Raw genomic sequence first — 27,895 nt, forward strand, 5'->3', positions numbered from 1 at the left:
ATAAGCGCTAAGGAGAAAAGTTCAGCAGAAAAGGTGGTAGGGAACATGTGGTAGGGGATTAATTTTGCAGACACACTTGTTCAAGATCATCCAGAAAGCAGTGAAGTCAGAATTTGCACCTAAATCAAATCTATTTTGTCTTTAAAAGTGACTCCTGACAGCACAGACATGTCCCTAAATGAATGCAGTAAATGCGATGTGAGTTTTATTTCAGTAATAATTCATCTCAGGCTGGGCGTGGTGGCTCACGCCTGTAATCCAAACACTTTGGGTGGTCATGGCAGGCGGATCACCTTAGGTCAGGGGTTCGAGACCCGCCTGGCCAACATGGCGAAACCCTGTCTCTACTAAAAATACAAAAATTAGCCAGGCATGATGGCGCATGCCTGTAATCCCAGCAACTCAGGAGGCTGAGGCAGGGGAATTGCTTGAACCCAGGAAGCAGAGGTTGCAGTGAGCTGAGATCGTGCCACTGCACTCTAGCCTGGGCGACAGAGTAAAACTCTGTCTCAAAAATAAATATAATAGGCTGGGCGCAGTGGTTCATACCTGTAATCCCAGCACTTTGGGAGGCTCAGGCGGGTGGATTACCTGAGGTCCAGAGTTCGAGACCAGCCTGGCCAACATGGTGAAACCCCGTCTCTACTAAAAATATGAAAAAATTAGCCGGGCATGGTGGCAGGCGCCAGTAATCCCAGCTACTCGGGAGGGTGAGGGAGGAAAATCACTTGAACCCGGGAGGCAGAGGTTGTGGTGAGCTGAGATCACGTCACTGCACTCCGGCCTGGGCGACAGAGAGAGACTCCGTCTCAAAAATAAAATAAAATAAAAATATATATATAATTCATTTCAGTAGTAAAAGACATAAACAAAAAGCTATAAGTATACACTATGTTACAGCTTTTGTTGAGGAATGCAATAAACATACATATCACTTCCCTGTATAATCTCAATGGCCTTTGGGAGAGAATTTAGAAAAGCATCCCAGTCGCTGAATGGTTGAGTTTAGGGGAAAAACTGACCCAGCACAGCCCCCTCATCTCCTGGATGAGGTTACTGCGGTTCCGCAAGGTGAATCGAGGTCAGTCGCCAAGGCAGAACCGGATTCGCCAGATTCCCTAGTCTCAGTGGAGCTTTAACCCTCCCAGGCACAGGACCGCTGGAGAGGTCGCCACGGGCCGGTTTCCCAGCCGGCCGCGAGGGGGCGACAGAGTGCAATGGACCCAGGTGAGTTGGGGACCAGGCGCCGCCAGGTCGTGACGCCACAAGGTGAGGGAGGTCTTTGATGGAGGGAGATACAGGAGAAAAGGCGCCGAGCTTAGGAAGTCTGTTCGTACTGTCCTCCCCGATTCCAGTCTGGCTCCCACTGCTATCTTCCTCCCACTGCTGGACCTTTCTAAAACAAAAGCCTGACTTTGCTACCATCCGTAAAACTGTAACGACACCTCCAACGTTGCTTACAGGGAAAAACAAAAGGGCAGCAAAACATGGGACCTGGGTGATCTTGCCCCAGCCTAATTCCAAGATATCTCCTGCAAATAGATATCTATTTGCAGATATCTGGGAGCCGTATTGAAATACTTCCAATTCCCTGGACTCATCCTACTTTTTTTTTTTTTTTTTTGAGACTGAGTCTCGCTCTGTCGCCCAGGCTGGAGTGCAGTGACGCAATCTCGGCTCACTGCAACCTTCACCTCCCGGATTCAAGCGATTCTCCTGCCTCAGCCTCCTAAGTTGCTGGCACTACAGGCACGCCCAGATAATTTTTTTTTTTTTTTTTTTTTTTTTTTTTTTTTTAGTAGAGACGGGGTTTCACCGTGTTAGCCAGGATGGTTTCGATCTCCTGACCTCGTGATCCGCCCTCCTCGGCCTTCATCCTACTTTTTCTCCCTGAATATCTTTTCGCACCAGCTCTACGTGGAGAAATCCGACTGCCTTTGAGCGAAGTACAGTATCACTTTCTCTTGAAACCTCCCCTGACACGACCCCTCCCCTGACAACACCCCCACCTACCCCACCCCAGTTTGGGGGAGGAGCCCCCTCCTTTGTTCCCACTACCCCGTGGGCTTCCCCTATCACACTGTAATAAATATCTGGCCTTGTCTATCTCCTGTGCCCATCACAGAGCAAAGCAAATACAAAGAGTTCATTAAACGTTTGCTGGATGAATGGAGGAGACGGCACAGGGTTCATGCTCTGCTACTTGTGCGGCCTCAGGCCGACTAATTATCTGGTGGGTTTGTTGTAAGGAGTCAGAACTAAATGGATTAATTACAAATAGTGCTTAGGACAATGCCCAGAGTACTGTAAGCACTCAAGAAACTGATTTATTTTCGTCATTTTCACAGCGGCCAAGGTACATAAGGATGTAGCTTATCGCCCTTTTAAGGGACTCTCCCACGTTCGACTCTAAGCGGAAGTAGCCGCTCAGGGCTCCGGAAGTGGCCTCAGAGCCCCTCAGCAACATGCCCGCAGAGAATTCTTCCGGAGGCGGTCACAGACATCTCCGTGACGCAGAACGAGTTACAGCGTCCCTTGGGGTTTCCATGGTGCTGCCCTTAGCCTGCAGTATCTCCGCTTCCTCTCCCGCCTGAGCGCCGGGAACGGAAAAGCAGGCGGCCGGCCCCAGCTGCGACGCAGACGCCGCGTGGGGGTGGGGTTGGGCGAGTAGGTGACGCTCTAGGCGAGCTCGTTGGCCTCTCTATGGTGCCGAGCGCGCCCGTTCGGACGTTGCCCCTTTAATCGGCAGAGGGCGGTGCCCAGGAGGTCCCGCGAGAGCTGCGGGGGGCGGGGGGGCGGTGCCGAGCCTGGGGGCCGGTGGCGGATGGAGCCCGCGATGGAGCCGGAGACTCTGGAGGCGCGAATCAGTGAGTGTCCGGGAGGGGCGCGGGCCGGACCGGAACCGGAACCGGAACCGGGGGCACGAGGCGGGCCCCTTCCCGGCGGGGGCGGGGTACGGGTCGCCCCCTCCTCACGCCCCGCCCCCGGCCCGGGAGGGGCGGTGTCCTCAGTCGGCCCCTCAGACCCTGGAGGGATGGAGGACCCCGGCCCCTGCGCGGTCCAGCGGTGGGAGCGGGCGCCGCCCACCTGTCGGATCCCTGGGCCACGACCCCTGGGACGGCGAGTGAGCTGCGCCGGGAACCCCCGGGACGGAGAGAGCAGCCTCCAACCCCCAAGGCTCACATTGCTTCACGGAGTAGCGGCCCGGGGAAGGAGCACGCGAGCGGTCCCCCGGGGTTGCATCTCACACCCGGGAGGGAGGGACCCTACTATTCTCAGGCCCCGAATCCTCCACTCTCTGGCCCTGCATGGCGTTCCTGGAGCCCGCAAGTAGTCACATTTGCTCATTACCCCGTCCTGGAAGGGAGGACCCACTGCCCCATTTGATTCCTCCCGCCGCTCCCAGTCTCTAGCCACACAGTGAGAAACCCCCGCACCCTACAGGCTTGGGAGAGTCTTAGACTCCAGAAGTATTAATAATTCCAAGCTCCCTGTCACTCCCTTCAGCCTAACCCCTCAGTCTCCAAGATGCCTTTCCCAGCTCTTGCTGAACTTCCTTCAAAGGCTTCTACACCCCTTTTTTTCTTGTTTCTCCTCAGACGTAGCTTCCTATTGCTTAGGCTTCCTAGCCCGCAAACCCTCCACCTGAGCTCCTTAACCCACAGCCCTGATGATCCCCTGCTCTCACAGCCCCGCTCCTGGACTCTGCCTCTGAAAGCCGTGGCTGGCTTCTCCCTGGTCTAGTGAGGGTTCTCTCCCGAGGCTTTAACTGCTGTTGGGACCCCGTCGTTGCCAGGGCCTCAGGGAAGCCTCTTGGACCCGGGCACACCGGCAACTGTCTAGCGTGGTTTGGGGTCATGGCCGGCCCCTTTTAAGCCAGGCTTGAGCAGAGTTGAACCATGACGTTGGCCCCAGAACCAAACCTCTAGGGATGTTTCAGAGTCATCCTAGCCACCAGAGGGGCAGGGGGTGGAAAAGGGGCACTCAGCAGCCCTTGACCGTTGTGAACGCCGGAAGTGTCCGCCTGGGTCTCAGCAGCAACTGGGCTGGGGGGATGGGTGGGCCCCTGGCTAACTGATGTCAGACACAGGTCTTGAGCTGTGGGTCATACAAAACATTCTCAGGTTTAGAAACAGTGGGGGTTTTCTGAGAGTCCAGAGAGTCTAAAACCAGGCAGAAGTTAGAGATACCTGGGTTTGGCTGGGCCCTGACACATTGGGGCTGGGATTTTCTCCTTTCCTTCCCGCTTTGTGTCCTAGCAGAACTGTAAGATCTTTCCTCTTCCCTTGTGGAGGCTGGAGGTAAAGGGTAGCTTCTTTTTTTTTTTTTTTTTTTTTGAGACGGGTTTTCGCTCTTGTCACCCAGGCTGGAGTGCAGTGGCACAATCTCAGCTCTCTGCAACCTCCACCTCCCGGGTTCAAGTGATTCTCCTGTCTCAGCCTCCCGAGTAGCTGGAATTACAGGTGCGCCACCACGCCCAGCTATTTTTGTATTTTTAGTACAGATGGGCTTTCACCATGTTGGCCAGGCTGATCTCGAACTCCTGACCTCAGGTGATCCGCCTATATAGGCCTCTCAAAGTGTTGGGATTACAGGCGTTAGCCACTCATCCGCCCACGTCGGCCTCTCAAAGTGTTGGGATTACAGGCGTGAGCCACCGCGCCCGGCCTAGTGAGGTAAATGATGTTATTGTCAGCACTATAGAGTGGCAGGGTGGAGTCTTACCCTGTTGTGAAACACCTCCCTCCCTCTCTAGGTGTTCTCCCCAACTGCCTGCTAGGGAGGGTACTCCCCTCAGGTAGAATTAAGAGGGCTGAGGGTCAGGGGCCATGGGCCAAGGAGGTCAGTCAGATCTCCTTGGATCTGGAGGCCCTGGCTTTCAGCCAGAGGCAGGGGGAGAAAGATGATGTCTCATGATGCCAGCGCTTCCTCTTCACTGGCGTCTGACCCAGGAGCAGTCCAGAATCAGCTTCTCTGACCTCACTCCAACTCACGTGTCTTTGACACTTTAAGAGACTTCCTGTTTTAGGGTCTTCTGGCTGGGTGTCATTGAATGGGCAGTGATTCTCTTAACTTTAGACTGATGTTCCCCAGCCTTTGGGGACTCGGAGGCAGAGTAGACAGTTACCCTTACCCCTGGGTTGGGGAGGGTCATATTCCTGGTATCCCCAGGAGGTCAACAGGGGCTTCATTTTTCTGAGGGACTAGAGGGTCTTGTGGAGCTCCTGGGACAGAGCTCTAGATCCAGAGAGAACATTCGTCCTTCCGATCTCAGCTCAGCTCTGAGAGGCCTCCCAGAGAGCAGCTCCCGAGGGCTCCAGAGCCCTCCGAGAGCCCTCCCAGAGAGCAGCCCCCACCTCCCAGGCTGTCTGCACTTCTCCTTGCTATGCTTTGCTCTGTAACATTTTGCAACAGTCTGCAGTACACGGGGTTTGTTAATCTGAGTATTCATTGTTTCTCTTGCTGGGCAGTGAACTTGAGGAGGGCAGGGATTTTGTCTGTTCACTGCTGGAGCCCCAGCACCCAGAATACTTAAATCTGAGTTGGATGAATGGCGGCCAGCCACTGGGATTCCAGGGCTTTGGGCCCTCTGCCATAACATATGGCCCAGGGCAGGCGCCACATGCTGGGTCAGTCCCCAGCCTCCTGTCCACAGATCTGTCTCTGTTCTACCTCCTGGGCTGTGTCCTTCCACACCCTCAGCTCGGTGCTCAGGCGTGGGCAGAACTGGCTGGGAAGGGGTGGTGCTTAGAGGTGGGCTGTGGAGAAATGAAGATCGAGCTCTGGCTGCCCCCATGGCCTTCCCATGCAAAAAGTATTTTGTCATCCAAAATCAATATTTCGGTCAGGCACAGTGGCTCATGCCTGTAATACCAGCACTTTGGGTGGCCGAGGTGGGTGGATCATTTGAGGTCAGGAGTTTGAGACCAGCCTGACCAACATGGTGAAATTCCATCTCTACCAAAAATACAAAAAAATTAGCTGGGCATGGTGGTGGACGCCTGTGATCCCAGCTACTCTCAGGAGGCTGAAGCAGGAGAATCGCTTGAACCCAGGAGGCTGAGATTGCAGTGAGCGGAGATCTCGCCACTGCACTCCAGCCTGGGCAACAAAGCAAGACTCTTTCTCAAAAAAAAATAAAAATAAAAAAATACAGGCCGGACGCGGTGGCTCACACCTGTAATTCCAGTACTTTGGGAGGCCGAGGCAGGTGGATCACGAGGTTAGGAGATCAAGACCATCCTGGCTAACACAGTGAAACCCCGTCTCTACTAAAAATACAAAAAAAAAAAAATTAGCCGGGCGTGGTGGCGGGCACCTGTAGTCCCAGCTACTCAGGAGGCTGAGGAAGGAGAATGGCATGAACCTGGGAGGCGGAGCTTGCAGTGAGCCGAGATCGTGCCACTACACTCCAGCCTGGGCAACAGTGCGAGACTCGTCTCAAAAAAAAAATCCATATGTCATTCCAGCTTTACAAGATGGGGAAATGGAGGTTCAGGGAAGCATGTAACCTAAATTGTTGTTTAACCGGTATTGGGGGTTAAAGGGGTAGCTGTCTGGTCGTGTTTACACCACTTCATGTAGACCTGTTGGCCCTCTTTCCTTGCCACTATCCATTTCTGGATTCAGACTTCCCCAGAACCTCACCCTTTGCCTGCCCTCAGCTGACTGCTCATTCATTTGCCAAGGGGAGACAGGTGTGGACATGAGTGGCTGGGATGCAGTGCCGTAGCAGGCTGGGGGACACAAAAGAGAACTGACCCAGCACTGCTACCGTGGGCAGGAGTAGAGGATTAGGGAAGGGGACACCGGAGCCACTCCCAAGGGAATGAAGGCTTTCTGAACCTGGTGTGATGGTAAGACTCACTCCTTACTGAGGCCCCTCATTCTCCTTACTGAGGCCCCTCATTCTCCTTACTGAGGCCCCTCATTCTCCTTACTGAGGCCCCTCATTCTCCTTACTGAGGCCCCTCATTCTCTGCCTCGTGTGGTTACCTGCATCTTTCCTGCCCGTACAGCCATGCGTGGGTCAGAGGTGTACCAGCTCCAGCGTGGGTGACTCCTCCTGGTCCCTGCTTGTGTGTTGCCTCTTCCAGGCAGCCTCCTCAACCCCAAACTGAACTGAGTCCCCTCCTCTGTGTTTCTTTTTTGTTTGTTTGAGACGGAGTCACCCAGGAGTCACCCAGAGTCCCAGCTCTGTCACCCAGGCTGGAGGGCAGTGGCGAGACCTCGGCTCACTCCAAGCTCTGCCTCCCGGGTTCACGCCATTCTCCTGCCTCAGCCTCCCAAGTAGCTGGGACTACAGGCACCCACCACCAAGCCCGGCTAATTTTTGTATTTTTAGTAGAGATGGGGTTTCATCGTGTTAGCTAGGATGGTCTTGATCTCCTGACCTCGTGATCCACCCACCTCAGCCTCCCAAAGTGCTGGGATTACAGGCATGAGCCACCGCGCCTGGCCCCTCCTCTGTGTTTCTACAGCTCCTTGGCTTCCCTCTGTCACACGTTATTGAGAACCTAGCTTCCCTTGGCCCACTTCCCGGCTACACAGCTCCTTGAGGGCGGGACTATGATTTTTTCTCCCTTACTTCTGGATCTCCTCTGAGCATAAATTTCATGAGAATTATGGAGACACTGTTCTCAGCAGAATCAGAGGAGGTGGGGCTGGCGTGATGGGTCCAGCTGCAGGGGTGGGAGGAGTGGGGAGGAGGGGAAGGGCCCTGACCATAGTCTCTAAAAGTGGGGCCCTTTGGAGGGCAGCTGTGCTCATCTGTCTGTCTACACCCACACTCAGGTCTTGAGGCTGTCTGGGCAGGAAGGCAGGGGGAGAGCTTTCCCACGTGCTCAGTCACACTCCTCTCCCACTCCTGACCACACCTTTGCCAGGGTCAGGAGTGGAAGAGCAGGAATCCCACTGCCGGGCCACAATGACCCCAGCTCTCCTCTTCCAGATAGAGCCACGAACCCCCTGAACAAGGAGCTCGACTGGGCCAGCATCAACGGCTTCTGCGAGCAGCTCAACGAGGACTTTGAGGGGTAGGTGGCCGTCCCCACTTGTTTGCACTGCCCTGCACTCTCCAGAACCCAGTCTCGGGTACAATGGCCTGGGTGGGTGGAGACCCCGTTTTCATTCTGAACGTATTCACAAAGCGATGAGGATGGGGCACTTGGCACTGAATGCTGTTTGGGTGTCACTCTCTGGGGTGGGCCTTGCTGGATCCATTTAACAGGTAAAGAAATCAAGGCTCAGAGGACTCAGATCTGCCCCCACATCTCACAGGGAGAAAATGCTAGTCCTGAGCTTGGTAAGACCCAGGCCTGCTGGACCCGCAGCCAGTGCTTTGTGGGGAAAGGCCCCCCAGAGGGAGAACTGCATGTTCCCCAATTGGGAGGAGGCCAGTAGGCCCTTTGCTCAAGGAAGAACCAGAACTACCTGTGTTAGAATCACCTAGAATGTTGGCCAGGCACAGTGGCTCATGCCTGTAATCCCAGCACTTTGGAAGGCCGAGGTGGGTGGATTACCTGAGGTCAGGAGTTTGAGACCAGCCTGGCCAACATGGTGACACCCCGTCTCTACTAAAAATGCAAAAATTAGCTGGGCGTGGTGGCACGTGCCTGTAATCCCAGCTACTCAGGAGGCTGAGGCAGGAGAATTGCTTGAACCCAAGAGACAGAGATTGTAATGAGCCGAGATTGCGCCACTGCCCTGCAGCCTGGGCAGCAGAGTGAGACTCTGTCTCGAAAAACAAAACAAAGAATTACCTAGAATGCTTGTCAGAAATGTACATTCTTAGCCAGGCATGGTGGCGCACACCTGTAATCTCAGTTACTGGGGAGGCCAAGGCGGGAGGATCCCTTGAGGCTAGCCTGGGCAACATAGCGAGACATCATCTCTTAAAAAATAAAAAAATAGGCCAGGCATGGTGGCTCACGCCTGTAATCGCAGCACTTTGGGAGGCCAAGGCAGTTGGATCACCTGAGGTTGGGAGTTCAAGACCAGCCTTACCAACATAGAGAAATCCCATCTCTACTAAAAATACAAAAAAAATTAGCCGGGCATGGTGGTGCATGCCTGTAATCCCAGCTACTCAGGAAGCTGAGGCAGGAGAATTGCTTGAACCCAGGAGGTAGAGGTTGCAGTGAGCCAAGATCGTGCCATTGCACTCCAGCCTGGGCGACGGAGTGAAACTCCGTCTCAAAAAATAAGTAAATAAATAAATAATAAAAAATAAGGCCGGGTGTGGTGGCTCACGTCTATAATCCCAGCACTCTGGGAGGCCGAGGCAGGTGGATCACGAGGCCAACAGATTGAGACCATCCTGGCCAACATGGTGAAACCCCATCTCTACTAAAAATGCAAAAATTAGCAAGGTGCAGTGGTGTGCGCCTGTAGTCCCAGCTACTCGGGAGGCTGAGGCAGGAGAATTGCTTGAACCCGGGAGGCTGAGGTTGCAGTGAGCCAAGATTGCATCACTGCACTCCAGTATGGTGACGGTGAGACTCCATCTCAAAAAAATAAATAAAATAAAGTAAATGCACATTCTTGGGCTGCCCCCAGACTCGACTGTCCAGTGGGGGGTTGGGAGTGGACATTCTTTTTATTTTTTTTTTGAGATGGAGTCTCGCTCTGTCGCCCAGGCTGGAGTGCATTGGCGCGATCTCGGCTCACTGCAAGCTCCGCCTCCCGGGTTCACGCGGTTCTCCTGCCTCAGCCTCCCCAGCAGCTGGGACTACAGGCGCCTGCCACCACACCCGGCTAATTTTTTTGTATTTTTTAGTAGAGACGGGGTTTCACCATGTTAGCCAGGATGGTCTCGATCTCCTGACCTCATGATCCACCTGCCTCGGCCTCCCAAAGTGCTGGGATTACAGGCGTGAGCCACCGTGCCCAGCTGGGAGTGGACATTCTTAGTGGGCTCCCCAGGCGATACTAAAGTTTCGGGACCACAAACAGCAGTGTGTGTGCTTTGGAGTCGTGCTGCTTGGGTACGAGTCCCGTCCCCTCTCTTAGCTGAGTAACCTTGGGTGAGTGGTTGCCTCTGAGTGTCAGTTTCTTCACAGTTGAAGGAACTTCCCACGGTGAGGCGGGAATGACCATGCTGCCTGCCTTATGCAGCTTAGGCAGGAAAGTGCATGTGAGCCTCCTCACACATGACCAGTTCAGCACATGTGAGCTCTTACCGTCACTGGTGACGGGTCTTTTACAGTCTGGTAGATGATGTCACCACCTCCACCATGAAGCTGCTCTGATTTGCCACAGCAGAACTTCCTTTGCCACCTTGAGTTCCCAGGGAACTGTGTCTGCCCGTCTCTCATGGCATATTGTAATTGTCTCTATGGCAAGCCAAGCCAAGGATGTGACACATCAGAGTTCTTAGGCCAGCCCAGGAGCTGAGCTCACACCTTTTGAAGGTCCCTGCCTGCAGTCTCTGTCTGGCCCTGCCCTGCCACAATCTCAGGCCATATCTGATCTGGAGAGGGAGCTGGGCCTTTGCATATGCCTGCAGAAACCTTAGAGGGCTGAAGTCTCGGCGGCGGGCTGGGGTGGTGACCCTCCCCTAGGGCGACCAGGGCCCCTTGGAGGAGGGCTGCAGTCCCAGCGGCCTGGGGTCATGGCCCTAGGGTGACCGGGACTCCGTGGCGACTCTGGCTCTGTGTTGTTCCTCCCACCCAGGCCTCCACTCGCCACCCGGCTGCTGGCCCACAAGATCCAGTCCCCACAGGAGTGGGAGGCGATCCAGGCCTTGACGGTGAGAAGGGGAGAGGCCACCATCCATCCCCCGCCATGTGACGACACCAAGGGAGGCCAAGACTGAGGTTCTTGGGGTCCATAAGGCTCTTCAGAGCCCAAGAGAGTTGTGCTAAGATGGCCCAGGATGGAGGTCTGGGCCTGCCCCAAGGGTCCCACCACAGCCAGCGGGCTGGCCTCCCACCCCAGCATCCATACACGTAGGCCTGTTGCTGAGGGAAGGCCCTCTAGGGTCATCTGGTCCAGGGGTTCCTTGCTTCAGCTGCACATCGGCTGCCTCTCCAGGAAGCGTGTTCAACACATGGAATCAGGGCTCCACCCAGACCTGCCGAGGCCACACTCCTGGAGTATCTGCATCCAGAGATCTGCACGTTTGTAAAGCTAAGGGGTGGTGCTTGGGCTCAGGCCTGAGGTTTTGCATCTGTTCAATAGCAGAGGAGAGAGGGGTGTACTGTCTGTGGCCCCCAGCATGGGCCACATACCAACCCACCATGGAGCAAAGCTGATTTTTTTTTTTTTTTTTTTTTTTTTTTGAGACGGAGTCTCGCTCTGTCGCCCAGGCTGGACTGCAGTGGCGCAATCTCGGCTCACTGCAAGCTCCGCCTCCCGGGTTCACGCCATTCTCCTGCCTCAGCCTCCCGAGTAGCTGGGACTACAGGCGCCCGCCACCACGCCCGGCTAATTTTTTGTATTTTTAGTAGAGACGAGGTTTCACCGTGTTAGCCAGGATGGTCTCGATCTCCTGACCTCGTGATCCGCCTGCCTCGGCCTCCCAAAGTGCTGGGATTACAGGCGTGAGCCACCACGCCCGGCCGGAGCAAAGCTGATTTTAAGTGGTGGTAGAGATAGTTTCTCTTTTAATACTTACGTGTTTAGTTGGGTGCAGTGGCTTATACCTGTAATTTCAGCACTTGGGGAGGCCAAGGCAGGAGGCTTGCTTGAGGCAAGGAGTTCAAGGCTACAGTGAGCTATGATTGTGCCACTGTACTCCAGACTGGACAACAGAGTGAGACCCCATCTCTAAATGATAATCATTATTGTTACATATTTGTTTTAACATTTTTTTCTCAAGTATAACTAGTCCTATGATTTCATAGATGTAGCTTAGGATAAGGCCAAGGTAGATGTTGCCTATATAAGGTTTTTTTAAAAAAGGAAAAATAGGCCGGGCTGGTGGCTCACGCCTGTAATCCCAGCACTTTGGCAGGCTGAGGCGGGCAGATCACCTGAGATCAGGAGTTCAAGATCAGCCTGACCAACATGGAGAAACCCCATGTCTACTAAAAATAAAAAATTAGCGAGGCGTGGTGGGCAGGCGCCTGTAATCCCAGCTACTTGGGAGGCTGAGGCAGAAGAATCATTTGAACCCAGGAGGCAGAGGTTACAGTGAGCCGAGATCGTGCTACTGCATTCCAGCCTGGGCAACAAGAGTGAAACTCTGTCTCAAAAAAAAAAAAAAAAAAAAAAAAAGGAAAAATAGTAAGAAAATAATGTACAGTTGGTACTCAGATGTGGGGCCTAAGCTATGAATGGGACTAGAGCATTGCTACAGGTTGGGCATTGCTGGGCACTGTATGTAGGTCGCCTGACCCTATCTCCCATGGGAGTGATGACCAGTCCCAGAGGCCTGTGTGACTCTGAATCTTCCAACCTCACAGGCCATTCCCTCCCTTCTGAAAGCCCACCCATGGGCTTCTGGCCCCTGTCCAAGGCGTGGGAGGGAGGCCACGGCCTCTGATGCACCTGGGCGTCCCCTCCCATCCCCCCTCCCTGCACAGGTGCTGGAAACATGCATGAAGAGCTGCGGCAAGCGGTTCCACGACGAAGTGGGCAAGTTCCGCTTTCTCAACGAGCTCATCAAGGTCGTGTCTCCCAAGGTTGGTGCCCTCAGCCCAAGCTCAGTCCTGCCCTGTCGGATGTGGGGAGAGGAAAGAGGACCTTCAGATTGTGGAGCGACTTTTCCAGGGAGCCTCCCACTGGGGTGTCACCTCAGCCCCCCATGAGAACTCAGACCTAGGAAAAACACTGATCTCTTCTCACAGTCCTCTCATACCTGATTCTGGGACAGCCTGGGGTCTCGGAGGAGTGTTTCCAGGCTGGCCAGGGGCGGGCAGCCATGGAGCTGCCCGGTGCTTAGGAAGAAATGATTCCAGGGGATACATAAGCTGACAGATGGCTGTATGTGTCAGCCATCTCTGGCCTGAAATCACTCCCTGTGGACCTGGCCACAGAACCCTAGCTGGTCTCTGGCAGGTTTCCCTGTCCCCACCACACAAGAGCAACCTCCCTGGACCTCAGCATCCAAGGCCACAGACCTGAGTGATGGAGCCTGCTGGCTCCAGACGGGCCATCCCCGGCTCAGCCCAAGGAGTCTTCCCACAGACCGTGAACATTTCTTTTTCTTTATTTTTTTGAGATGAAGTCTTGCTCTGTCACCCAGGCTGGAGTGCAATGGCATGATCTCTACGCTCCACAACCTCCACCTCCTGGGTTCAAGCAATTCTCGTGCCTCAACCTCCCAAGTAGCTGGGATTGCAGGCGCACGCCACCATACCCGGCTAATTTTTTGTATTTTTAGTAGAGATGGGGTTTCACCATGTTGGCCAGGCTGGTCTCGAACTCCTGACCTCGTGATCTGCCTGTCGTGGCCTCCCAAAGTGCCGGGATTACAGGCGTGAGCCACCATGCCCGGCCTACCTACCGTGAACTTTTTTTTTTTTTTTTTGACAAGGAGTTTCACTCTTGTCACCCAGGCTGGAGTGCAATGGTGCGATCTCAGCTCACTGCACCCTCCACCTCCTTTTTGAGCAATTCTCCTGCCTCATCCTCCAGAGTAGCTGCAATTATAGGTGCCCACCACCAAGCCTGGCTAATTTTTTATTTTTAGTAGAGACAGGGTTTCACCATATTGGTCAGGCTGGTCTTGAACTCCTGACCTCATGATCCACTGCGTTGGCCTCCCAAAGTGCTGGGATTACAGGCATGAGCCATGGCCTCCGGCCTACTGTGAACATTTCTTAAGCTGTTTGAGTGACAGCCCACCCCCTTGGCCCTTCCTTGCTCAGACCCATCCTTTGACCAGAGCTACTGAATAATCCATATGGCCTCCCATTCTCCTCCCAACAGGGGACTCTGGTGTGAGAGCCACTTTCCCCAGCCCAGTTTGCTGCTAGGAGACGGAGAGTAGGCCCAGGGCCTCCCAGTTCCACCCTCACCCCTCCCTGGGCAGCCTGGAGACCTCTGGCTCCTCTTTCCTGGGATGTCAAGGCTAAGTCCCCAGAGCCGACTATGAGCAGGCCTGTCCCTCATGTCAGTTCTGCATCCTCACCATGGTGCCATCTAGCAGGTGGGGAAACAGACACTGAGGGCTGACCCAGCTAATAAGTGGCAGGGGTAGTAGGTGAACTCAGTCTACCCCAGGCTGGTTGGGCGGGGCTATGAGGACCCTGTAGGCTAGAGGGCTTCCCGGGGAGTCCTGGGGAGGCAGTAGGGTGTGGACAGGGCTTGAGGCTGAAGTGAGTGGGGCTGGGCAGTATCAAAGGCCTCCCCACTGTGTCCCTGAAGTATCTGGGCTCTCGGACATCGGAGAAGGTGAAGAACAAGATCTTGGAGCTCCTCTACAGCTGGACAGTGGGCCTGCCCGAGGAGATGAAAATCGCAGAGGCCTACCAGATGCTAAAGAAGCAGGGTGAGGCACACAGAGGGTGGGGGGGCGACCAGGGCCTGCCTTCCCCTCCCCCACCATGAGCTGGGGCTCCAGCGGCTTCAGGGCCTTCTGAGCCAGCAAGGTCATGGGTCTGTCTAACTCCTGGAGAAAGTACAGCTAGTGCGGCCTTCTGTGCTCTGCCTGAGGCTAGCTTGGGTGGAAAGAAGGTGAGTTCGAATCAAGCTTCCCCTCAAAGAGTGGTCTCCAGGGAGTGGCCTCAAAATATGGGTCCCCAAACCATCTCCCCCAGGCAATTTTGATGGAGTAGGTAGGAGTAGGCCCAGGCCACTAAGAGTCCAGAGCCAGCGTGCTGGCAAAAGACTGACCTCCCTCTTCTGTCCTACCCTTGCCTGCCCCCATCCCCATGTCACCCCTACCCCTGGGCCTGGGACATATTGACAGCCTTTCTGACACTCATCTAATCCAGGGATTGTAAAGTCCGACCCCAGGCTTCCAGATGACACTACCTTTCCCCTTCCTCCTCCACGGCCGAAGAATGTGATCTTTGAAGATGAGGAGAAATCCAAGGTGAGACTCCAAGGAGGCACATATGGGGACTCTGAGCCCAGGTGGGGGTCCGTGGGTTCTGACCTCTAGCTGCCCTGGCATCAGCCGTTGGAACAGAGGCACACACTGAGCCCAGGCATCGTTGTAGATGATGGGTGCTGTTTACTGGGCATTTAATATGTGCTGAGTGTGTCCCATACAGCATCCCCACATTTAATAAACAGGAGTGTGTCTGGTGTCCCTGGAGTTTGTTTGAGGGTATTTTGACCTTTTCTATAAGAATTTCACTAATTTTTTGTTAAAAGTTAATAACATTAAAACTTGTGGGTGAAAAGTTAAACAGCCCAGGAGGAGGTAAGATTAAACTAAAGAGGTTAAAGTAAAAGCTTCCCTCTCCCCAGTCTTAGCCCCAGCCCTGGAGAGTGTCTACTGTTAAGGTTCTTGTACATTGTCCCAGAAAGGTTCTCAGCCATGGGGATATAAGGAGCACCATTTGTTGATTACTTATTTCTGCTAGGCGCTGTGGTGTGCACTTTACATGCAGTGTCTCCGCTGGCCTGTGGCCACCCTATCAGGCATCAGTAAATTCTCACCATTTCACAGAGAGCTTAAGTAACTTACTCAGGTCCCACAGGCAGGAAGCGGGGAGCCATCAAGTGACTCCAGTCTTCTGACCCCTGGCCCAGGTGCTGCCCTCACAGTCACACCCCTCTGTCTCTGCAGATGCTGGCCCGCCTGCTGAAGAGCTCCCATCCCGAAGACCTCCGCGCAGCCAATAAGCTCATCAAAGAGATGGTGCAGGAGGTAGCGGCCGAGCCTAGAGCACAGGGAGGAGGCAGGATGGGGGTATTGAGCTGGGCCACTGAGATGGGGCTGTATGCGTCTTCACATGGAAGGAGCCCTGCAGTGACCCGGGCTGGCACAGCAGAGAAGCTGATGCTGGGGGACCAGGGTGTGCAGGGAAGAATTCCCGGCAGCCTGGGTGACTTGCTCTGGATGGGCCTTTGGGAGGCTGGCTACCTCTTCGTCAAAAGTTAGAAATGAATTAGGCCTTAGTATATTTTTAAAAATACTAAGTATTTTTAAAATTACTTTTTAGTATTTAAAAATACTAATGAATATATGTAAGTATGTATACGTGTATGTATATGAGGAGACTTTTTTTGAGACAAGGACTCACTCTCTAGCCCAAGCAGGAGTACAGTGGCATGATCATGGCTCATTGCAGCCTCAACCTCCCGGGCTCAAGCAGTCCTCCCACCTCAACCTCCCAGGCCGCTGGCACTAAATACGTGTGCCACCACACCGGTATAGTTTTTGTATTTTTTTTGTGGAGAAGGGGTTTCGCCACGTTGCCCAGGCTGGTCTGGAACTCCTGGGCTCAAGCAATCTGCCTGCCTCGGCGTCCCAAAGTGCTGGGATTACAGGCATGAGCCACTGCCTGGCCAAATGTTTAATTTTTAAGTAAATATACATATGTTGCCTGGGTGCCTGCTGAAACTTTTTTTTTTTAATTGAGACAAGATCTCATCCTGGAGTGCAGTGGCACGATCATGGCTCACTGCAGCCTCGACCTCCTGGGCTCAAGCGATCCTCCCACCTCAACCTCCCAAGTAGCTGGGACCAAAGGCACACGCTACAGCGCCCGGCTAATTTTATTTTTTGTAGAGACAGCGTCTCCCTTTGTTGCCCAAACTAGTCTCTAACTCCTGGGCTCAATGACCCTCCCATCTCGGCCTCCCAAAGTGCTGAAAAAAAAGTTTCAAAGCTGGATGTGGTGGCTCATGCCTGTAATCCCAGCACTTTGGAGGCCAAGGTGGGAGGACTGTGTGAGGCCACTTTTCACTCCGCAAAGGAGGGGCACGCACAGTAAGCGGAGGGGCAGGGGAAAGCCGGGCTGCTCCCAACAGCAGCCTTTGAAGGCACGGGCTCCCCCATCTGCCAGGCACCGACAGACACTGGAAGGGTCTTCCTGCTCGTTTCCAGGCTGTACCTGGTGACCACAGAGGTCCCCTTGCACTATGAAGTACAGGAACCTCCTTTGAAAGGGCAAACACAAGGAGGGCAAGAGTCACTGAGAACCACAGTGGAGGTCTAGGGCCCTGGGCCTTCAGAAGCACCTGGTGAGGGGTTTGGAAACCCAGGTTCCTGGGCCATCTCTGAAGATCCTGATGAGCTTGTGCAGAGGCCTGGGCACTGGGGGCTTCTTGGACCAGCGTGCCCTTCCTAGGCATGAGGGGCTCCTGGCAGGGCCTGCTGGAGCCCCACCCGGAGTCTGATCCCACAGTCACCCAGCTGTCAACCCAGATCCCAGCACACATTCTCTCAAGTGGCAGGGGGCAGTGCCTCATCCAGGCCGAAGGTTCTCAGGGGCCCTTGGCCAATGTGTCCCCAGGACCAGAAGCGGATGGAGAAGATCTCGAAGAGGGTGAATGCCATCGAGGAGGTGAACAACAATGTGAAACTGCTCACGGAGATGGTGATGAGCCACAGCCAGGGCGGCGCAGCAGCTGGCAGCAGCGAGGACCTTATGAAGGTGCACCTGCCTCCCTGCCTACCCCACTCCCTGCCCACTCCACAGCCCACGCGGACCCTGACCCGCCCACCCTGCTGCCCTCAGGAACTGTACCAGCGCTGTGAGCGGATGCGGCCCACGCTCTTCCGACTGGCGAGTGACACAGAGGACAATGATGAGGCCTTAGGTGAGCCCGGGGCAGGTGCTGAGGTCAGGTCCCCCCCTCTCCCTCCACCTCCTGCCCCCACCTCCCCCAGGCCCTGCTAAGTATCTGCAGTTGGAAGGAGCCACCACCAGGGGGCCCCCTTCTCCAGCACCGACCTTGGGTTTCTCCTCTGTGAGGACACAGAGCAGGGGCCGCCCCCCTGTTGAGAGGCCCTGTGGGCCAGCCCCCTTAACAGGCATCTTATTTACTGCCCGCAGCTGCACAGGAGGCAGACCCATCCCCTTTTCACAACTGGGGCTAAGGGAGGAAAATGACTTGCCCAGATCACAGAGCAGAACAGTGGCAGAGCCAGGGGACACGGAGGGCCATCTGCCCCCAGACCTTCCTCCCTGGTGAGGGTGAATGGAAGCTAAGAGTGCATCCCACAGCCCGGGCAGTTCCAGACCTGAGCCCGACAGCTTCTGCCAGGGCCACATACCAGGTTCTTTTCCTTGATCTCTGCCCACGTGTCAGCCTGGGCCACCTGGGCTGCGGTCTGGGTACCATCCACTCCCTCATTAAGCACGAGCCCCACCCACAAGGCTCACTGCCCAGATTGCCCCACACCCTGGCACCCGGGCAGGCAGTGTTGCCGAGGGCCTGATTGGTGCCAGGCACTGTTCTAGGCCCTCAGGGATCTGGCACTGATCAAAGTTTGCAAAAGGCCAGGTGCAGTGGTTCACACCTGTAATCCCAGCATTTTGGGAGGCCAAGGTGGGAGGATTGCTTTAGTCCAGGAGTTCAAGACCAGCCTGGGTAACACAGAGAGACCCAGTCTCTATTTCAAATATATTTATATTAAAAAAAAAAAAAAAGGTTGACAAAAGCTTCCTCATGGTAGTTTAGTGAGAGGAGACAGACAATAACCAAGTCCATGAGCACCGACAGTTTGTCACGGTGGTGAGTGGCATGGAGGAAGAGAAGCAGGGAAGGGATGAGGTGGTGCAGGAGGGATTTAGGACAGGCCTCCCTGAGGTGAGCCTTGGGTGAAGACCTGAAGGCAGTAAGGGATGAAGCCGTGCAGAGATCTGGGGCAGCCAGAGAGCAGAGCTGGAGTGGAGGCCTGGAGGCGGGAGCGGGCCCAGTGTGTTGAGACAGCCCAGGCAGTATGGCAGGGAGTGAATGAGGGAAGGGTGGGAGGTGAGACCAGGGAGGTGGCGGAGGGCCAGAGTCTCAGCAGACGAGATGGGCTGTTTCCCTGCCCCTTTCCCTTCCCCTCACACACAGGCTGTGATGGATGTGGGGTCCTCGTCCCCTGCCGCCCAGAGGCCCCCACAGTCCTTCAGCCTGGCCTCTCCCCTCCTGCCTGTTCTAGCGGAGATCCTGCAGGCCAATGACAACCTCACCCAGGTGATCAACCTGTATAAGCAGCTGGTGCGGGGTGAAGAGGTCAACGGTGATGCCACAGCCGGCTCCATCCCTGGTGAGGAGGTGGCAGGAGAGCTGGGAGGGCACCCATCAGGCTGGAGGGGCACAGAGAGTGTAGGGTGGTGTGCTGGTCTCAGAGCGGCTGGAATGACTGCCAGGGTGACCCTGGCCCCTTAAGATGGGGAAGGCCCCAGGGAGGGAGCTGGGGGTGAAGTCTGTGCCAAGCGTGCAGCTGTGGGGGAAGAAGTCTGGATGTTGGTGGGGGAGCTGAGGGTTTGGTGAGGACAGGCAGAAGAAGGAAGGCATTCTTTCATTTGACAAATCTGGCACCTGTTGTATAGGGCTAGATGACACCCCAGAGGCTTTATGTATCAGAAAATGCGAGGGGGGTTAGGAAAGTAAACATTACAGACTCAGGTCTAATAAGGGTAAGATGGCAGCCTTGGGGGGTCACAAAAGGGGTTAGAATTGGTTCTGTTAGGGAGAAGTGGAGATGGAGGCACTGCACAGAAGCAGCCAAGTTTCAGCAGGGCCTTAAGGATGGGTAGCAGTTTGCCCAGTAGAGCTAAGAAGGAAATACATTCCGGACAGAAGTACCATCATATGCCAAAGAGAGGTCCTGTTGAGCAGTTTCCAGGCAGGGGCTGGTGTGGCCAAGGAAGGGGAGGCAGGAGACCAGTGGTAAAGCATCGGGGGTTAGGTGTTGCTCCCCCGCAACCCCTGTGGACTCTGAGAGACACGTGTACACCCAGGACTTGCCAGCCTCTTCTTTCCCACCCCAGGGAGCACCTCGGCCCTGCTGGATCTCTCAGGCCTGGATCTCCCGCCTGCGGGCACCACCTACCCAGCTATGCCCACCCGCCCTGGCGAGCAGGCCAGCCCTGAGCAGCCCAGTGCCTCAGTTTCCCTGCTTGACGACGAGCTCATGTCTCTGGGTGAGGAAGGGGCCAGGCCTGGAGGAGGGCGGGCTCAGCAGCAGATGGGGCATGATCCCAGGGCCCACTCACAGCTAGCGGAACCACGTACCCCAGGTGTGAATCCTGTGGGGCACGTGGATGAGCATTAGGCCCACTTCACAACTGAGGAAACCGAGGCTCGGGGAAGTTAGGAGCTTGTGCGAGGCCACACGGCCAGAGGGTGAGGCTGGCAACCTCTAAGCCGGCCTCGGATAAGCTAACCAGCATTCAGGCTCTGGCAGCCTGGGGGGAAACCAGGGGATTTCCCCGCAACAGGTTAGAGCCTGGAATTGAGAACTGTCTGGGCAAAAGTTCAGCAGTTTCTTCATCCACCAAGAGGAGAGGGAGGGCTCTGGGCTCCAGAGCACCCAGAGGCTCCAGAGAAGCCGAGGCCAGAGCTCGAGGGACTCGGTGATCCAAGCTGGTCCAGGGCCAGGCCTGCTGTTACTCCCAGGCAGGCTCCGGCTCCAGAGCCCAGCAGGGGCCAGGCTTACCCGGGGGGAAGCAGCAAAGCGGTCCCAGCTGCCCAAACCATTTTTGGGTTTCCAACTGCTGTCGGGGCAGCAGCCCCATCCGAGAGCTGAGATCAGAACAGCCTCCTCCTGAGAGCCACTGAAGGGATGAAGAGCAGATATGTTAGGGCCCCATCAAAGGAATCCTCAGGGATATGTTGGAAGCCAAGATTCAGACTGTGGTTTCCTGAGCCAGTTCTGAAGCAAAAACCAGACCCGAAGGCCTTGAAGAAGTGATGGGGGCCCGGGGCGCCCTGGGCGGGGTCTGCCTGGGTTCCAGGAGTGCTTCCTTAGGTGGTGCCCACTACTGCACTCTGTCCTGTCTTAGGTGACCCTCACAGTCTCTGCAGGCAGGTGCCGTTAATAGCCCCACTGCACAATGAGGAAACGGCAGCACAGAAAGGCGCGGTGGCTCACGCCTGGAATCCCAGCACTTTGGGAGGCCGAGGCAGAGGGATTACTTGAGGTCAGGAGTTTGAAACTAGCCTGGCCAACATGGCGAAACCCCGTGTCTATTAAAAATACAAAATTAGCTGGGCGTGGTGGCACATGCCTGTAGTCCCAGCTACTGGGGAGGCTGATGCAGGAAAATTGCTTGAACTGGGAAAGCAGAGGTTGCGGTGAGCCGAGATGGCACCACTGCACTCCAGCCTGGTTGACAGAGCAAGGCTCCGTCTCACAAAAAAAAGAAAAAGAAAAGGAAAAAGAAAGGCTGGGTGACTTGTGCAGAAAGGGCTCTAGGACTTGAGCTGGGCTCTGATCCTGAAGCCACACTCTGAGCAGCTGGGCTGCTCTGACTCGTTGTTCATAAGCAAGGAAAAGGAAATGAGGACCCGGAGTGTGGAGGGAGAGCCGAAGGGGAAGGAGAGCTGAGGGGAAAGGAGGCCCAGTTGTGAGCTCCCTTTGTGAACCCAGCAGCCAGCACCCTCCCTGAAGCTGCTTACGAGCCCCATGCAGCCTCCCCCTCTTCATTCAGAGCCAAGGGTGACTGCAGGGAGAGGACCTTTACCCCATTCTACAGAGAAGTAAAGGATGGTCAAGGGACAGGAACGTTCATACAAGGTTTATCTTCCCCTGTGGAGCCAACCCTAGGCGGCAGCTACCTGAGGGGCAGTGGGTGGGGAAGTACTGCAGCGCCGCCAGCCCCCAGCCAGCAGCTGCAGCACCACCTCCACAGGAGAAGCGAGATGCAGCTGCACTTCCTGTCCCCGCACTGCACTGGCATAGTTCTGAGCCACCAGCTTCCTTCTGTTTTCCTCTCAGAGGCAAAGCATGGGGGCACAGGAGCCGGAAGTGCCAGGGCAGCCTGCAGCCTGGGCCTGGTGAATGGAGGAGGCCCTGGGGCCACACAGGGGGCTGGTCCTCACTCTTCACGGCAGGGGTGGGAGACAGGTTCCTGTCCCTCAAGGAGGGTGTTCAGGCAGCCTTAACCTCCCCCGTCTCAAGTGATCCTCCCATCTCAGGCTCCTGAGTAGTTGGGACTACAGGTGTGTGCCACCACACCCGGTTAATTAGTTTATTTTTAGTAGACACACGGTTTCACCTGTGTTGGCCAGGGTATTGAACTCCTGGCCTCAAGTGATCCACCCACCCCAGCTTCCTAAAATGCTGGGATGACAGGCATGAGCCACTGCGCCCACCTCTTTTTGGTTTTGAGATGGGGGTCTCACTATATTGCTCAGGCTGGTCTCAAATTTCTGGCTTCAACTAATCCTCCCATCTCAGCCTCCCAAGTAGATGGGACCACAGGCATTGGCTAATTTTTTTTCCTTTTATTCTTTAGGGGTAGAGTCTCTATGCTGCCTGGGCTTATCTCAAACCCCAGCTTCAGCCTCCCAAATAGCTGGGATTACAGACATTAGCCACTGCACCTGGCTGGTGTCTCCATTTTACAGATGAGGCTGTCACCCCCCAATATCACACAGCCAAGTGGCAGAGTTGTGTTCAAATGCTGGCAGTCAGGCCATGCTCTGTCTGAGTCCAGACTCTGCCACTTTCCAGCTGTGTGTTCTCGGGCAGGTTATTTACCAACTCTGAGTCCATTTTCTTATCCCTAAAAGAGGGCTGAGAAGCTCACCCCTACCTTTGAAGGTTGTTTGAGGATTAAGCAAGACCAGCATCTGAAGGGCCTGAAGCATCTAGGGCATCATCAGTGCACTTTATCTCTGGCCTCTAAGAAGTGCATCTAGAAGAGACCAACTGTCACAGCTTCCTGGTACCCTTGCCTTTGCCTGTCAGGTAGCACTTCGGTTTGGACCTCACTTTTTCAGGATTTGTTGGAAACAAGATCCCATATCTTCTCTAGGTCAGATTTGGGGTGAACTTGGCTGACAGTATTTCAGGGCAGGCAGAGGTCAGGCTGGCTGGTGACCTGCTGCCTCCTTCCCATCGGCAGCTAGTTCTACGGCCATCCACAGGGATCCCCAGCCCTCCATAGTACCAGTGAGCCTCACTGGCATGTGCCAGGGCCAAGAGGGCCTTCAGCGTCGCCTCCAGTCCAGCCCTGTCCTCGTATTCTTGGGGACACTGTGGCTCAGCCAGCACGGTGCCTAGCCCACAGTCACCCGGCAGGTGTCCCTCGAGTGGGCCAGTGGCAGGCACAGAGCTGCTCTCTCCTTGCCTGGATGCATGAGGAAAGGAACCTCTTCTCCCTGCAGCCCAGCCCTGCAGGCTCTCTGCTGCCAGATGACGAGTGAAGATGAAAGTCCTGATGTCTATTGTCTGTGTGCACAGTAGCTTTGGAGTGGCCTGGCCGGGAAGAGGGGAAGCGTGTGTGGGGTCAGCACAAGGGGTTGCCGGGATCTTGGTTACTGGTTCTGCTCTGCTGCTGGTTCCCTCTGAAAGTGTGGGTTTCTCCCCTCTGTGCTGAGCCTCAGAAAGGGGCAGGGAGCCCCATGCCAGCACACATGGCCCCTCGGCTCTCTGGCCTCTGCAGGGTCAGCCCAGCTCCTTCACCTCTCTCCTGCTTTCCCCTCAGGCCTCAGTGACCCCACACCCCCTTCAGGCCCAAGCCTGGATGGTACCGGATGGAACAGCTTCCAGGTAGGAGGGGACCACAAACTAGCCTGGCCTGTCCCAGTTCCAGGGTCAGGGCAGCTGGGACAAGCGGCCTGGATAAACTAAAAGGATGGATGGGCTCTATTCAAGGGCCCAGGGCCAGGGGGTGGCCCAGGGGCCTGGAGACACCCACCCAGGGTACAGGGCCTCCCCTTACCTCCAGCTGTATCTTCCCCAAGTCTCAGCCTTGGGGCTGCAGCCCAGCCTTTGGGATTGGGATTGAGATGGGCAATCCCTCTTCCTTTCCCTTGAGGGTGACAGAGGTCCCTGGAATGTAGAACCCCCAACCAGACCCAGCCACCCTGCATCATGGACATGGGTGGTCTGGGGTCCCCACCTCTGTGGCTGCTTTCCCAGATGTCATTTGCAAGGAGGACACTGAGCCTCAGGGCAGGATCAGGTGATGCTGACACCTCTCTAGACAGCCCCACCCCACCTGCATCCTTTTCCCCACAGTCGTCGGATGCCACTGAGCCCCCAGCCCCTGCTCTGGCCCAGGCCCCCAGTATGGAAAGCCGACCCCCAGCGCAGACATCCCTGCCAGCAAGCAGCGGTCTGGACGACCTAGACCTCCTGGGGAAGACCCTCCTGCAGCAGTCGCTGCCCCCGGAGTCCCAGCAAGTGCGGTGGTGAGGGCCCACCATGGCTGGCATGGGGTGGGGAGCACTCCCTGTTCCCACAAACCAGCAACTTCTCCTGGGCTTGTCCAGGCCCAGCAGGGAGAGGCTCATTGCTGTCTTGTTCTGTAAGCAGCAGATGCCAAGCAGTGCACCTGCCTCTGGAAACACAACAGTGCCCAAGGCAGACCTGGGCCCATCTCACAGAGCACAGTTTATGGGACCTGGGCCCACTGGCCTGGCCTCCCCCCAGGTGTTCCCAGCTCCCTTGAGAAAGGTCCAGAGGTACGGCAGAGGGGAGGACACTGGGCTGGAGTGAATAGGTGGGGTGCAGGGTGGAGGGAGAACACGAGCTGCTCCTTCTAAAGGTAAGACCCAAGGCCAGAGAGATAGCCACACGTGCCAGCCTTTCCTGTGCCCCTGATCTCTCCATCACCAAAGAATCACTTTTTCTTTTTTTGAGAGGGAGTCTCACCCTGTCACCCAGGCTGGAGTGCAGTGGCATGATCTCGGTTCACTGCAACCTCCATCTCCCAAACTCAAGCGATTCTCCTACGTCAGCCTCCTGAGTAGCTGGGACCACAGGTGTGCGCTACCACGCCCAGCTAGTTTTTTGTATTTTTTATACAGACCGGGTTTCGCCATGTTGCCCAGGCTGGTCTCAAACTCCTGAGCTCAAGCGATCTGCCCGCCTCAGCCTCCCAAAGTGTTGGAATTACAGGGGTGAGCTACCACGCTGGCCAAGAATCACTTCTTAATGCACTGTCCCCCGATTAAGGGAGAAGCAGCAGCCAGCCCCCCGGCTCACACTCCGAGACCTGCAGAATAAGAGCAGCAGCTGCAGCACCCCCAGCTCCAACGCCACCAGCCTTCTCCACACCGTGTCCCCAGAGCCCCCCAGGCCTCCGCAGCAGCCCGTACCAACCGAGCTCTCACTGGCCAGCATCACTGTGCCCCTGGAGTCCATCAAACCCAGTGAGTAGGGCTGGGGCAGGTGCAGGCTGGGCTGGGTCAGCTTGCTGCCCTGTCAGGAGCTCTGTCTGGGGAAGCTAGTAGGAAAGCAGGGCTCCCCTGGCTCTGCCACTGGCCAACCAGAGGGGAGCTCTGAACAAGGCCCTCCCCTTCCCAGGAGTCAGTTTCCTTATCTGCCCCAGAGCAATCAGAGGACTGCTGTACAAACTCCAGGCTTATATAAGCAAGAAGACCTCTAGGGAGTAGGCTCTGGGCCCCTTCCATCCCCAGGAAGGCAGGGCCCAGGACACAGAGAGGTTTGGGGTCTCCCCCAGATTACGGAACTGAACCATGATAAAGACCCAGATCCAAGGCTGGGTTTTTCCAGCCCAGGAGCAGTAAGGGGACCATGGCCCAGCCCCGGGCCCCAAGCAGACACATGAGGCCTGGTGGTCCTCAGCATTACCCTCTATGAGCTCCCTGTGACCAAAGACACTACCCCCACAGTGTCTCCCAGCAGTGGGCAGAGCTGCCCCTCTCACCAGTAGGAGAACCCTGAGCTCAGAGAAGGGGAGTGACTGCCGCAAGGTCACACAGCGTGAGACTCACCCTCACCAAGTCCCTCACCCCAGCACTCCAGGCAGAGCCACACAGCATCGGGGGAAGCTGGGCTGTGACTCGGCTCTGGGGTGGGTGTCCTGCCTCCACTATCAGACTGGGGGTTCACCTGCCCTCTCTGGGCACCGCTCTGTGCCCCTGCCTGCACTGCCACCCAGGGTCCAGGTAAGGCCCCAAAGGAGGACTTTGCTCTTGTTGCCAGTACAGCAGCCAGCTCCTGAGCCGAGCTGGGTGGGGCCTGGGGGCTGAGCGGATGTGCTGCAGCTCAGCTGTCCCATCGCCCTCCCACCTTCTCCCACAGGCAACATCCTGCCCGTGACTGTGTATGACCAGCACGGCTTCCGCATCCTCTTCCATTTTGCCCGCGACCCACTGCCAGGGCGCTCCGACGTGCTGGTGGTGGTGGTTTCCATGCTGAGCACCGCCCCCCAGCCCATCCGCAACATCGTGTTCCAGTCAGCTGTCCCCAAGGTGACAAGCCAGTCGGACAGGGCATGCCTCCCTCCTTTCAAGGCAGGGTGACATGGAGCTGGGTGGGGAGCCACCTGTCAGGGGGCAGGTCTCCCTCCCTTGCTGGGTGGTTGGTGTAGAAGGGACCAGAAGGACTGAGCCCCAGGATCCCTGGAGGGGAGCTGGCAGGCTGGGTCTGGTTCCTCGGAGCAGGACAAGCAGCCAGGGCTAGCTGTGCCCATCCTGCCATCTGCCCACAGGTTATGAAGGTGAAGCTGCAGCCACCCTCGGGCACGGAGCTGCCGGCTTTTAACCCCATCGTCCACCCCTCAGCAATCACCCAGGTCCTGCTGCTTGCCAACCCCCAGAAGGTAAGGGGCTCCCAGGCAGTGCTCCAGGGTGGGGGCGGCCACTTCTCCTCCTCTGACCCCTCTGCCTTTGCCATCTCTTCCCCAGGAGAAGGTTCGCCTCCGCTACAAGCTCACCTTCACCATGGGTGACCAGACCTACAACGAGATGGGGGATGTGGACCAGTTCCCCCCACCTGAAACCTGGGGTAGCCTCTAGAACAGAGAGGGGCTGGGGAGAGGAAGGGGCAGAGGGACCGGTCACTGTCCAGCCTGGAGGGAGGCATTGGTGGCCAAGGACACCCTTTGTTGCCCATGGCCATTCACCCCCAGGCCTGGTGCTTCTCCCCACACCCCTATAGGCCTCAAGTGACTCTTCCCCCTCCTGCTCCGGCCCCGCCCCTGCTGAGCCAAACCCAGTAGGAGGCTGGACCTGGGTTTGTGCTGCTGGGGTCCAGGTCCCTCACCGGGACCTGGAGAGGGAGGGGCTGTGTAGCCTTGGAAGAACTTGGGTCATGGGGAGGAAGCACGGCTGTTGGGGAAGGGCCAGGACCTCAGGCCCAGCCCCAACCCCAGCTGGGGTGGGGTCTTCCCCACCTGTCTCTTATGCCTTATGGGAAGGCCCAGCCATAACTCGGGGGCGATGCTGGAGCTGGGGACCAGCTTAGGCCTCCTCCATAGGAACCCAGTGACTGGGGGGTGACGCCTACACCCCCAGCTATTTGCACTCTGGTGTGTGGTTTGACTCTGCTTTTCTTCCGGATTGGCCCTGTGGTCACAGCCTCAGGGGGCCAGGCTGGGGGAACCTCACCTGGCCCCTACTCCTCCTGGGGGTTTCCCTTTGCCATTGGGCCCCCTGAGGGACTGTGGGGGCTCAAGGGTAATGCCAGAGGCCCATGGCCCCAGCGAGGGGCTGTGGGGCGCCTAGAGTTCTCGGTGTGTCTCCTTCATTCATTGGCCTCTGCTGGGGCCTCCTATGGGTGTCTTACGTCTGTCCATCCATCTGTCTGTGGTCAGAAGTGGGGTCAGTGTGTGAGTGAGAGCAGGAGTATTTATGAAAATAAAACGTCGTTTTTCCTGGACCAGCTGCTCTCGTGGCCCTTTGGAGGTTGAGGGAGATGGGAGGGGTTGAGTCCATGTTCCCCAGGGCTGCCCTGTAGACCTCTCCACTTCCGTCTTTGGAGGTCAGGCCGTGGGCCCCCTCCCCACCACCCCCTGGGCCCTGCACCGGAAGAGGCCCTGCAAAGGGGCCTGTGGCCAGTGCTGAGTCACCAGAGAGGGCGCTGGGCTGTGGCGGACCAGGACCGTCCCAGCTGGAAGTGGGCGACCGCCAGGGC

At 56.2% G+C, this 27,895-nt stretch overlaps 1 protein-coding gene across 9 annotated transcripts; it reads left to right on the forward strand.

The window, feature by feature from the left end:
- The first annotated feature begins 1,802 nt into the window (after positions 1 to 1,802).
- Positions 1,803 to 27,640, forward strand: GGA1 (golgi associated, gamma adaptin ear containing, ARF binding protein 1). 9 transcript variants are annotated; one of them, XM_034948942.3, is made up of 17 exons: positions 1,803 to 2,867; positions 7,952 to 8,036; positions 10,675 to 10,750; positions 12,528 to 12,626; positions 14,314 to 14,437; positions 14,883 to 14,983; positions 15,686 to 15,808; positions 17,358 to 17,498; positions 17,583 to 17,664; positions 18,998 to 19,105; positions 19,833 to 19,985; positions 23,496 to 23,560; positions 24,032 to 24,204; positions 24,971 to 25,167; positions 26,063 to 26,232; positions 26,472 to 26,582; positions 26,668 to 27,640. In XM_034948942.3, the coding sequence occupies exons 1-17, from the start codon at positions 2,825 to 2,827 to the stop codon at positions 26,776 to 26,778; spliced, it is 1,962 nt and encodes a 653-aa protein (XP_034804833.1). In that variant the 5' UTR covers positions 1,803 to 2,824; the 3' UTR covers positions 26,779 to 27,640. The 9 variants fall into 9 exon arrangements, with proteins under 9 accessions (XP_034804833.1, XP_008973290.1, XP_063459321.1 ...); XM_008975042.5 differs by having other exon boundaries at positions 15,686 to 15,766; XM_063603251.1 differs by having other exon boundaries at positions 2,803 to 2,867; positions 7,956 to 8,036; positions 15,686 to 15,766.
- Positions 27,641 to 27,895: the final 255 nt, after the last annotated feature.

The sequence above is a fragment of the Pan paniscus genome, chromosome 23 (genome assembly GCF_029289425.2).
Source record: "Pan paniscus chromosome 23, NHGRI_mPanPan1-v2.0_pri, whole genome shotgun sequence".
Lineage (NCBI taxonomy): Eukaryota > Metazoa > Chordata > Mammalia > Primates > Hominidae > Pan > Pan paniscus.